The following is a 12,977-nucleotide window of genomic DNA, read 5'->3' as shown; positions in this document are numbered from 1 at the left end:
CTTATCAGTAAGGACTGGCTGCTGAACCTAATAGCTCTATTACTTGTCAGGACATATCACTGTCTAATGAAGCCCTTTCCAAAGAGTTTCTGAAGAAATCATCACTGCAATTCTTTGCTATTTTAGTAGGTTATACCTGGCACCTGCAGACAGCTCTTAAACTAATGAGARCACTCCTAACTAAAGAAATATAGTAAGGATATGTGTTCCAAAGCTTGATTAAAGAATAATTCTTGCCTTATTGAACCTATAGTTTGTCAAGAAAAGTAGATACTGTGATCAGTCCTAGGAATCTGGAAAAGTCAATATCTTTGGTTAATTTATCGTCTTGTAAGATGTGTTGATTCTGCTAGGAAACATCAAAACATATCTGGCCCATAACATTTATGTTAAGTGCTGTCAGCCTTTAAATAAATAAGACTACTGTACTGTAAATCTGAGCTCAAATTATCAGGAGCCTGCTTGACTTCCAATTGTAAGATTTTCTTTTTTTTAAGGAAGCACCTTGATAAATTTGAGTTAWTCACTAATACACAGAAAACCTATTGAAAGAATTAGGGATGCTTACCTCTTTCCATTTTCATGAGGGATGAAATTACTCCCACTCATATCCCCACCCATGCTGAGAATAAAAAAAGCTGTCAGGTTTCTGCATCACCTTGCTGCTTACTAATACCAGGCAATTAATGATGCCAAAGCTCCACAGGTGGAGATGGGTGGATGACCTGAATACTCCAAAACCCACCAGCTACAGTTACATCCCTGTCCCAGTTCATGTTCCCTCCATCCCTTCCCTGCAGCACAGGAAACCTATTGAGCTCTGTGCAGAAAACCTGCAAATTTTTCTCCTCTCTTAAGCACAATCAGAAAAACATACACAAAACACTAGCCAGTGATGGCTCCTTCAGACATGGCTCTTTGCATCAGTTAGGAAGGCTGTATTTTTCCCCTTGAGCCGAGGCTCTCCCTTCCATAAAATCAGACAATAGTTTGCTGCTCAGTGGCATGGAAAACAGATTTTATTAAAACAAGGCACCAGGAGAAGTGATTAATTGGCCATGACTGGATGATTAGATGGGAGTTAATAAGCTCATGATGYAATTGAGCTGCAAGCCTACCTTCACTGCTGGTTATCCACAGAAAACAGATTCCTGAAAAATGAAGTTGTCAAGGATTGGAGCGGAGGGTGTGAAATTAAAATTCTTCATGTTAAAGAAGCAGTTTCATCTGAAGTGCATGCATAATGTGTGCAACCCAATGTTTACATTCTGTTAATGAGGTTTGGCATGGATTTATGAATGCACAAATCTGAAAAATCCTGAGCATTAATTCCAATAGTTGACCACATAACTAAAACTTCCTAGTAAAAGTTCAAGGATATAATAATTCTACTTTTTTACTTTCTCTCCTTTCTTTTCCTATCCAGAAATGAGTTTTTTTGTTWGATTTTGTTTGTTTTCTCCTGTGCTTTTCCGCACATAATGTTGGTCAAGCCTGATAAAAAGGAGAGACTGTGACATRTAAAGCAAAACAAGGACATTCTGAAAACTAATGTTACTATTAGAATGTTAAGTAAACTTGTTCTTTAAGTGTCAGTAACTAGCCAGTATACTGGTCGCTCAGTTTTGCTCATAAGTTTAAATCTTGGTTAATAACAACAATCAGACAACAACGTATGAAAAAGTTCAGTCTCGCAGGTGTAGAAAAGTAAGGATCAGAGCAAAAATAAAAGCATAAAAAAGGAAATTAAAAAAAAAAAGCAAATGGAAAGTAAAATTGGTAACTGCTTTAAATACACTAAAGAGCAGCAATCAATGCTAGGGAAAAGGAAAAGAAAAAAGCAAAAACAAAACAAAAAGAGAGAGAAAGAGAGAAAAAYGCTTTCCTGAGCATTTTAGCAYGTAATGGAGAATTTTTCTGTTTTACTGCTAAAATGAATGAAGCAGAAACGATCACCTCTTTACTGTGATTGGCACCAAGTCAGTTTATTACATTAATCCCTTGCTTGAGCTACTAAATATCCCAAAGGGATCTATATGATAAGTTGTTATTTTGTCTGCATTTTCAGGACTATATTGGCTTGGTATAAAAATCATCTACGAAAATTACTGGGATTTTGCTGGAGAAAAAAAAAAAATGGTAAAGGCACTAGGATTTCAAGGAGAGGGTCTATCACATGTATTCTTTCTGCCCTCAACCTGCACCACTGCATTTATGAGTTTAGAGTAGGCAAGTTGAGTAGGTGCAGAGATCTGAGCAGAGGAAAAAGCTGAACAGATATGCACAATCGAAGTGCATATCCAATAGTTCTAATAACATGATATTTTTTATTTTACAGCTTCTTCTCCAGGATTCATGAAAAACATTACTCTCATATTCCCTACAGTTACAGGATGTGTTTCCTGTAGAATATTCTGTCAATGGAGAAACACTACGGAAAGTCTGTGTAATATCAAACCTGGATACAGAAAACATAGCAATAAAATACTATGTCCAATGACTGGATTATTTGGACATATTTCAAAGAAGGCTACCCAAATATTCAAAGAAATTGGTAGCATTTTCAAAGAAAGTGGTCCACTTTCTCAYGGAAAGTGTGCAATTACGGTATGATCAATTAAAAGATCTTCTATTTTACTACTCTGAAAAAATGATTTTCTTTTCTATCAGCACTAAATTCTGCAAGCTCGGTACACAACATATTCTTCTCAAACTGGCAAAACCCTCAAGAAATACTTCCCTTAACATCGCAAATTTGACTGAAACCGCAGACCGTACAACATGTTCAAAGATCAGCAAAAGTCATATGAAGAAGATAAGATATTCAACTACATAACACTTCARAAAAGATTTAGTGAATCACTAAAGCAATCCAGGGACAAGGCTACTTCTGCTCTGAAGCATTTGTAATAAAAAATATTTGTATGTTACTAACTTGTATTCAGCCAATTTTGTCATATCTGTGCAAAAAGTCCATAAATTATTTTTGCAATTTTCAAGTAGAAGAAACACTCCATTTACAAATGTAGAAGGAGAAAAAGAACAGTCCATTTACTGTTGATTAATTCAATTTACCTCAAATTTACCTTGAAAATACCTTGAAAAACTTGAGGAATAGAATTTTAAGTACTGTTCCTAGAGCAATTACAAAGGATTAAAGTCTCTCATCCAATATAATTTATATACTTCTGGGACTTGGAAAACATGGTCTGCTAAACATCCAAATCAAGAGTTGTCAGCCCCAATTTCAAACTGGATGTAGACAGGACTCTTCACTTCCATGGGTTCACTGCAGAAAGGCAATTCCCCAACTAGATGCTAATGCTCGCTGCTTCGCATGCTCCTTGGAAAGAAAAAGCTATAAATTCACTCACATGTCCTACCTTTCAAATGAAGGCCTTGTTGCATCTGAAGAAAATCATGGCATTTGTGAAAGAAGAGAGAATAATAAACCTCTCCTACAATTCCTTAGAGCAGTCCATCATTGGCAGTGCCAGAGTTTGCACAAAAACACACACCTGCTGGAGAAGTCAACTACTGATAAGCTCTCAACAAACACCACCTGAAAATGCAGTTTAACTAAAGAGAACCAATAGCCTGCTAATTAAAATCCTCTTACCCTAAATGACCTACACATACATTAAGTTATGCTCATTTATCACATTAAATAATAGCCACCATAAAACAATCTGCAGAAAAAGAGGCAAACAGCCTGGACCTCCCTGGCTCCTGATGCACTAGGCCCTTGCACAGTCAGGGATGCGCAGCTCTCTTTGCCCTCATCCCTCCTGTTCTTTTTCATTTATTTTGTGTATCAGAAATTGTTTTTCCTTTTTTTTTTTTTTTTGTTTGTTTGTTTGTTTACAAACTCTTCTCCCATTCATAGGTGACTGCTGAGGGTGTTTGGTTTTCCTTAGCTGAGGCCATCAGGCGACTCCATTCATTTGGAAGACAAGCACAGGCCAAAGCACCCAAATCACCTATTACTAAAAGGTGCTGCTCCACTGGCAGCATGTGGAAAACAGTTGTCACTTCTTTCCTCTTCCTTCCCAACTCAACAGTTGTTTATATACACATAAGCAAATCAGAATAAAAATGGCAATTCTCCATGATGATAGAGAAACAAAACCTGAATCTTCTTGGATTTGGAATAGTACAAATCTTGCACTATAGCAGTACTTAAGTATTTAAAATGTACTGCCATAACTTGCCAACTTCACACACTTCTGTTTTTATCATTTTTACTGAAACAAAAAGTCTCTATCGCTACCTTCCAAAGCAGGAACATATATCCTCTTTGTAAAACAGCARAAGACTATAACAGCTTTAAGGAATAGTTGGACATCAAAATACATCATTTTTTCACTGACAAATAGTTGTTAGCTATGAGACAAGACGTTTTYACTGGAGCTGTCATTTCTACTAAGATACTGCAGATTCACTTGGTGAAGCAGCTAGCATCGGTTCAAACTTGCTACTGACACAGGAGGGGACAGATGTAAGTGCCCTGGTAAATCCTCATGCCTGCACTACCTACTCCAAACTGTTCAGCAACCAGTACCATCATGCAAATGTATCACCAGCTCTGACATACCACACAAGCAAMACGGAAGCGAACCCCGATCCTTCCCAAACTCAGTGCACCCCAGTTGCCTTTTCAGGTTAGGAATGCAGACTGAACAGACTGAATTCCTAACCTGTTCTTCTTGCAAGCGCTACACATCTATTCGCCCTTCAGATGTTACCCCTCCAGGGGGGCATAATCACACGCAGACTTGAACGAGGGCACTCATGCRTTTACAGCATCACCATCATGAGAAAAAACCCCAAGGTGCTGAACGCTGCAAGAGGAGTTAGAAGGCAAAGCAGTTAAGAAAACCCTGAGGAGTGACTTTGGAGATGAGCTTTCTTAAACTGCTACAGAAGGTGCTGAACATCCCGGTGGACGAGCAGCAAAACCGAACCCATCTCACAGGATACGCTTTCCCCGCCGCAATCTTCCCACTGCAGCTCCCCTGACATGCCGCAGAGCTCCCTGCCAGCMGACTATTCATACTTCATACTCAGCACTGCAGCCTCCATCAGCAGTTCCCTTGCTTCCAGCCTATATAGCCCTAATATATAATTCCTGCACTGATAACATACTGCATCAGCCATTGCAATGTTCTTTACACTAGCTATTATAAAAGACATTATGAGAAAAGGATCTCCAGTTCTGAAATTTTGTAACCACCTAGCCAGGTATTCCAGAAAACTACATCCCATCAGAATCCACAATAAGAGAAATATAAGCTTAGAGCATTCTTTACATATTTTATGAGGTATTTACTTTGTGGTATAAACAATCTGTTAAAAAAGTATAATCATTATTTCAGTTCCCAATATAATTGTATAACTCAGCACAAATAAGTTATAATTCATTTTATGAAAAGTCTTGGGCTTTAGAAATATTCAACTTCCAGCTGCGTGCACTCCAAAAGAAAAGGAAAATACTGTGTTTGGGTATCACACCATCTAAGACCTTGCCTCAGCAGTGAGCTCAGCTGTGAGACTAATACAGAGCTGCACCTTGTAYATTTCAAAATTCCTTCTCTTAAGCTTAAAAGTATCAAGTTTTTGCATTCTTGAAAGAGTTATGCTAATTCTTATAAAAAATATTAAAGTTGTTACAGTAAACACTAAAAAGACAGGAAGGGTTAGAAGTCATCTGTATAACTTCAATTTCCGCTCACATATGTCATTGTATTATCATACAGCCTGCCATAACATCTCCATTTATTACCCTTTCAACATGAACTCTGCCTCATTCAGCATACAGAGCAGATGGCAATCACTTACTGTTTTATTCCATCCCAATTCAGTGTGCAACCATTGTACTAAATATTGATAAAAAGCCTATTCTAAAGACATGATGATTAAATGACATCCATTTTACGGTGTTCGTTACTGTAATGTTCTTTTCACAAGTATTAATTTAATTTTCACAGTACCTTACATGCTATATCAATACACATAAGAATCTAAAAGAATAGTGCTATTAAATTCAAAATATTCACAAACCACTGTGTTCTCTTTGAGATGCTTATGCCCTTATTTTTAACATTATTTTGCATTCAGTACGTAGCTCCCACTGACTAGAGCCACATCTCTGAGTTCACAGCATGGGCAGAAATCAATCCTGCAGGGCCAAGACATACAAAACCAGGAAACACACRATTAGATATAAATCACTGCTTATCTTACTCACTGTAACTGCTTAGTTTGACTGAGCTGGTTTAAAAATTCAAGGCATTGATTCCTGCCTTTGAGAAATCCAGTAGCATTAAGAAAATTACTGATTTAATAGATTTTCTCAGTTTCATATAGGAATTCCATAACAAAACTGAGAAATCCTTTACGCACTTTCAGATGACAACGCAGGTCAGAGCTAGGGATGTTTTATTCTTTTTATCTTTTATTTTGCCTGCAGTGACATTCTGCACAYAACTTCCAACTCATTGCCACAAATGAACTGTGTGCTTCTAGGAGTAAACTTAACTGCAGCATCTTCAGTTTGTCTGTGCTTCAGTTTTGTAGTGCTGAATGCATTTTTATTTTATACTCTTTTCTGATTTTTAAAAGCAAACTGAAAACAACCCTTTCAGAACTTAAAAAGCAATATTTAATGAATGCCATCACTAGGTTCTCATCCTAATGATAACCAGCTGCAGTGTGTAAGAGGGCAATACCTATAGAATTATCTGCAAAAATACAGAGAAACAAAAAATCCCCTAATATCTCCTCCAAGCTAAAAGCCTCATACCATACCTTAGGCTCCCTCTCCCAGCATCTTTGCCACTGTTTATCATATGTCCTCACAGCCTAACAAGGCTTAGATGAATCTGCCCATTCCTTCCACAGCACTTGTTTGCAGTCACTCATTTTTTGTCCAGTTCTTCTCAACTTCCTCCCAAGAGCTGAATGGAATCTGAACCAGTCCCTGTTTGAATCCCTGTGTGAAGTCCCCGTTTGGAGCTCTGCTAAGCTGCAATTTCAGCGAAAATCTTGGTCGTCCTTTTCTTAACATAGAGCTTTGCCATTCTGCTTTGGTGGCAAGGTTGAACCAGATCCAGTTCTTCCTATTCAGTGTTCAGACACACTGCAACACTGCCCAGGTGCTTCATTGAGATCATTTTGGACATCATCCTTCTGCTTCAAGGATCAGCTTCCAACTTTAGATGGGTTTGTGGAACACCTGCCTAAACCGCCTTCATTATGAGAATGGCAGAGGTACAACCTGACACATAGGACATCTGGGAAACTGCAGCACATTCATTTAGTGTGAAATCTGGAGCTTACATTTGCTCTTCACTGAGTTTAAGTGAACAGTACAGCCATGTATATGACTCTATATGGGTTTTGTTTCGGTTTTGCTTGTTTTTTAAGAATGTAACTTGCCTACATATATCACTCAGAAGCTGATACTGGGACTAACACTACTGTTTCGTATCTTCATTTTTATCTCGGAGGATAAGATGGAGCCCACCCGCAGTGAGTCTGAGGATGATACCAAATTGAGGAGAAGACATCAACCAGCTAGGGAAATGAACCAATATCACCAAGTTCAACACAAGCAAATACATTTGAGACATCTGAGGGAGAATGAGCCTTTCCATAGCACAGCCTGGCTGGAGAGCAAGCAGTTTTGCAAGAAAGAAACTGGGGGTCTTGTTAAACAGGTCAGACTTCAGCGAGCAGGATGGCCTTGAAGCAATGAATGCCAGCTGAGCACAGAGAGAGTGTGGCGAGCAGGTTAAGGGAAATGATTACTTCCGTCTGGTTTTGCACTTGCTTCCAAATGCAGGAAAAATCTATTATCTCCATGGTAGGCAGGAGCAGAAAAGCAGAGATGCTGTGCAAATATTGGGGGGAAAAAAAATGAAGAAAAGCATATACAAAAGTTTGCAATAGGATATAGGGCAAATAAGACCTATTTGCAGGAAAATAGCAGAGGTTTTAACTCCACATTTTATTTTGCATAAATGTAAACACATTTCAAGTATCCGAGGGCAAATGGAAGCCAGTTTTTCTTTTTTCTGTGCAATTAGGGCTATCAAGACAAATAGCAAAGCTGACTGCAAGCTTACTCAAGTATTTTTTTCATTTAAATGGTAAAGAACAAATGCAWTGTCATTTGCTCAAAATCATCCTAGTGCAACACGACAAATGCTAGAGCTCTCTAAACTAGAGACCTAACTTATTCTGTGCATAGCCTACAGCTTCATTGAAAGTACAGGCATAATTATGTATACTCTTATAAACATTTGCTTTCTTGCTACCAATGACAAGCAAACAGATCCTTATTTTTTCCAGTATTCCTTCTGAAACTATGTCAAAAAGCTGACATTTGATGTAAAAGGCCACAAAAATAGCTGCAAGAAACCTCTCTGATCTCATATATAGAAAATAACAAATAAAAAACACAGGCATACATACATATATTGAGCAGAAGAAAGCCCAGAAGAGCAGACAGAAGTCCCAGAAACGGGTGCCCTAACAGACCTCTCTTCCTTGGCACGTTTCTCATGAAAGGGCTAGCCACATTTTACTGTGGCGAGATGATACAATAACAAAACCAGGAGCACCCCTTCTTCTTCTGGTAGACCAAACCGAAAAGAATACTTTATCAGCAGCTGATAAAATTAAGCCTCTGTAAAAGTCACTTTGATGAAAATGTTCAGTTCAAAACATTCATCTACATGGAACATTTCAACACACATCATACTGGCAGGTGGAAGTGAGTTACAGACCCTCTGTATTTATATATAACTWAGTTAGAGTGGGATATGACATTTAACATACAACCAGGAGACTCCAMAATTCAATGGCCTTATTTAAGAGAATTTTTAAGGATGATTATTAGATATCACAAGACAATAAAAACAGAGTAGCATCTATATCATGCTCTGCTGATRGATATATTTTCATAATATAACCCAAGCAATGCACACTGCAGCTTAATTGAATCATAAGCTTTCAGTGATCTCAAAAGAAAAGCAGATTTTTTTTCTGCTAGCCAATACAAAAAATATATATACATGACTTKTAGGCTTATTTACTGATTTTTTTTTCCCCTGTGGAATTTGTTCCTTTTTCCTGCATGTTTCTTTTCCATGGATGAACTAAGAGAGCCACATGTATGTAACATTGGGGTCACTTTAAGTAACGAAGCAGGAAGGCATAYGTACAGGACACCTATGAAATTTCCTGAAGATAATTACTGAATGATAGATATGCTGTGAAAATACAGAGAACCTATCCTTGTCTCTACCACAGAGCTTTTGAATGATCTTACTCAGGTCAGTAAGACCAAGTTGTTCACCAGAAATTAACTATTTCTTCTTCTTTTTTTTTTTTTTTTTTTTTTTTTTTATTTTTCTCTCTTTTTGGAGCCAAGTTAGGATTTAGAATCTGATGTGCAGAAGTTAGAAGTGCTGAAAGCTACAGGTGATGCAAAGAAAGTTCTGCTTGCAGTACCTAAAAATCTCTGAAGTGATGAACAGCAGCCTAATGAAAAATCTTGTTCAAAACATCTCAGATTAAGTGCCCTAATATTTGAAAATCTGAATTTTCATCTATCTATAATTAAAGCAGTGCTATAAAAACAAATTTGAAATCAAATAAATATTTTTGCAGGATTTCAAGTGTTAAAGCACTGCGATAATCACATCTGTCAAAGCTCTGTACACTGAGGAGTACCTCAGTGCAAGTGTCAAAATGGGGCATGTCCACAGAAACAAAAAGGTGCTTTTAGGAAATAGCTTGTAATCTGAGAAGGCTAAAGAATTACCACAGCTCTGCTGATGAACAGTAACTCAGTCATTTGTGGCATCTGTTTTTCAGACTGAGTTGTAATGAGCCAAGAAAAGCCCTTGAGAAGTCAGTCTGAAAGACATTATACAGACAAGTCACGGAAAAAATAGGGAACAGTACGAAATAAACAGAGCATAAAGTAACTACCAAGTGCCTAAAGCAAGAATAAAACTTTACAGATCGAGCACTACTCTGCACACAGTCTTTTTTAAAGACATTTCTTCATTTCCACTCTAGCTTTTGATACTGGCAGATAGTGAATTCAGGACAGGAAGTAAGGATGCTCAGTTGGATGGACCACTAATCTTATAAAATATGGAAATTCTCATTTGGGGATTCTTACAGTGAAAAAACAGATATTGCTAATCTTGTATTTTTRACACAGACCAAACAAGAATTAAAATGAAATCCTAGAAGAGCACTGAAGTAATCTTTCTTAAACTTTTTTCTTTTTTTTTTTTCTTTCTTTCTACACAATTCAGGAAGAGATTTTGTTCAGCTATCCATCACTACTTTATTGTGGACTTACCAATTATCTATTTAAAAAACACAGTTTAAAAGAAGTTATACACAATAAAAAAAAACAGAAAGAAAAAAAAAGGAAACAAGAAAATCACTGATGACCTAATGACTTATAATGTATGGAAAAGTTGACAATTGAAAAGATCTTCCTTTATAGGATTTTCTGCATTAGAAACTGAACTCTTACTGAATTCAGTTTACGATAAAAATCTGTGTAGTAATTGCTATACTTTCTTCTTCTAAATGAAAAAAAGTGGTACTAATGTAAGTCAGAAATTGGCACTGCTCCTTGAAAATACAGTGTTTCAGATGTTTACACAAAATTGCATCTTATGAGAAGAGCTTCACATCAGCCATTACACTTGAAACTCATAAGTTCTAACAGTTGCTCAACCAAACACGGTAAGYATCGTTAGTATTATGATATGTACCTAGAAGGTCAACACACATGTTCACAGAAATTCCAYACAGATATGAAAATTAGTTCTGTTATTTTATCAGGGGATCATTTTCACAACTATTTTAGTGTTATTGTTATTCTGGTTTTCTGGAGATTTACTGAAAAGAAAAATAGTTTTTTCTCCCCTGTTTTTGTAATAACCTAACAAGATACAGCCTTTTTCACAAGCCAAGATGTACAAGGTTATTCTTGTCTGCTATCAACATATCAGAAGAGTAGATAAGCAGATCCCCTATTTTGATAGAGTCAGACAAAATCTACAGTTTTGCCAGAAGTTTCTTGGCTTCTACAAAGAAATCTATTACACAGAGAAATCRCCCTCAATAAGTATTTCCAGGAAATACTAGATTACAATAAACCTTGATCTTTCCAGCTCTGAGTGTGTAGGTCCCATGCTGTAGTCTAATCRCAGATATACACTTAGTTGGTATCAGGACTCTGGTAAAGATATACCTTGGTGTGTGACAGTCATCAACATATAACAGGGAAAGGGAAAGGGAAACTTTGAAGTACTTCTTTTGCAAGATCTCTTGGTCTTTCTGACAGGACGGATAATTAAATCTTTTTTCACTCTTTTAAGTGTGCCCTTTTTCTGCCTTACAGGACCACTCAACATTCACCTCCATGCAGTTTCTTTAGTTACTGGATGATGTTCTAACAATTTGCGAAGAAACAACCAAAACATTATTGAAGTAGTTTACATGTACTGCTGGACACTCTTAACTGTCACTGCACATCCTTGGTTTTGGGCTAAGATATTTAACATTATGCTTGTGCTCATGAATGTATTTGGGATGTTGCTTCTTCCTGTGGATATGCTTGCTCTTAGTTTCAGTATTTATAGAAAAAGTTTCAGTATATATAGAAAAAGAGGAGTACCTATCTGCAAGCGTGATGTCCTCTGATCTCTCTTCTCTCAGATGTACATTTCATTCTCCTTTTGCTCCAGTTAGCCCTTGGACCAAGTTATCAATGATAGCACACACTTTTGGRAATACATGGACTTCCCAAATACCATTTTTGGTCTCAGTGCCTGGCATTATACGGGACTGACTGATACACATTCATTTAAAGCCTGCTTTCTCAAGGCATTCCCAGAGATATCAGAAGCACTCTTCTCTGCATCATCTTTCTTGAGTGAAATACTTACAGTTGACCCCTGCTTCTGTTTTATTTGTGGAACTCCTAAGCTTAGTGATAAACATCCCATGCCACTCTTCCTCACAAGGAGAGTTGAAGGTCGCAGAGTCTGCGTTGGGGTGCAGCATTCCAACCAACTCTATAAAGTGCATATGCAACACTAGGCTACATCACAGCGTTGAATGAACTATGCATCAGACAATATTACAATATTATGATTTATTTGTAAATAGCAGATTGCTAGTATCATTATTCCTATTTTGCTCATCTTCCAATGTGAAAAATGTAATTTCTGTATTTTTCTCCCCACTATTCATTAATACCACATCTCCATTTTTAAAGTTGAATTGCTGGACATGTTAGTTCAGGCCATACAGAAAAACATCGTTATTCTCAAAGACAAACAGCACATATCCAAGCCTTTTTCACRATCTCTGACAATCTCACTTGATATAATGACAATATAAATACTCATAAACCTCAACTGTCCTAAAGAGGTGATCATGCTTTACGTTTCACATTATGAGACCAAATTTAATCATTCTTGTAGCTCTATGCCAATCTGCAGCACATTCACAACTCCCGCCAACTTCAGTGAAAGCTCAAAGTGAATAGAATTTCTCCAGATCGAATCATTTCTGTAGTGGAGGAGGAACTAAAATTAAGTACAAGGAATTCACTATGCTACAGCTTGTGCCAGTCACAGTCTGTGGTATCACGAAAAAAAGTCATATCATTCAAGGTGAAAAAAGTGTAGATTTAATGACTTACCCCTTCTGCCTTCTCTTCTGTGTTGGCCAGCATTTCCTGGAGCGCCCGAACAGACAGCGACTGTTCCAGCACAAAGGTGCAGATGGACAAGTCCGGGGGCACATTCTAGATGGGGAAAGAGTGCGAGATTCCATTAGTGACAGATCTGCTGAACAGCATTTACTGATGCTTCAGCTTTCCCTCACTTTTGGTGGATTCCAAAGATCTTCCGTGTCCTTGAGGCTATGAAAGC

At 37.4% G+C, this 12,977-nt stretch overlaps 1 protein-coding gene across 1 annotated transcript in view; it reads right to left on the bottom strand.

Annotated features, from left to right (window-relative positions):
• The window catches only part of RYR2 (ryanodine receptor 2), a 312,795-nt gene that overhangs the window by 214,586 nt on the left and 85,232 nt on the right, over nucleotides 1–12,977 (bottom strand). Inside the window, 1 exon segment of the mRNA XM_026037372.1 lies at nucleotides 12,746–12,850. Coding sequence (XP_025893157.1) covers nucleotides 12,746–12,850 — 105 coding nt within the window.

Source organism: Nothoprocta perdicaria, unplaced genomic scaffold (assembly GCF_003342845.1).
Source record: "Nothoprocta perdicaria isolate Ctin4 unplaced genomic scaffold, notPer1 scaffold_197, whole genome shotgun sequence".
Taxonomy (NCBI): domain Eukaryota; kingdom Metazoa; phylum Chordata; class Aves; order Tinamiformes; family Tinamidae; genus Nothoprocta; species Nothoprocta perdicaria.
This window is presented reverse-complemented; position numbering and strand designations above follow the sequence as displayed.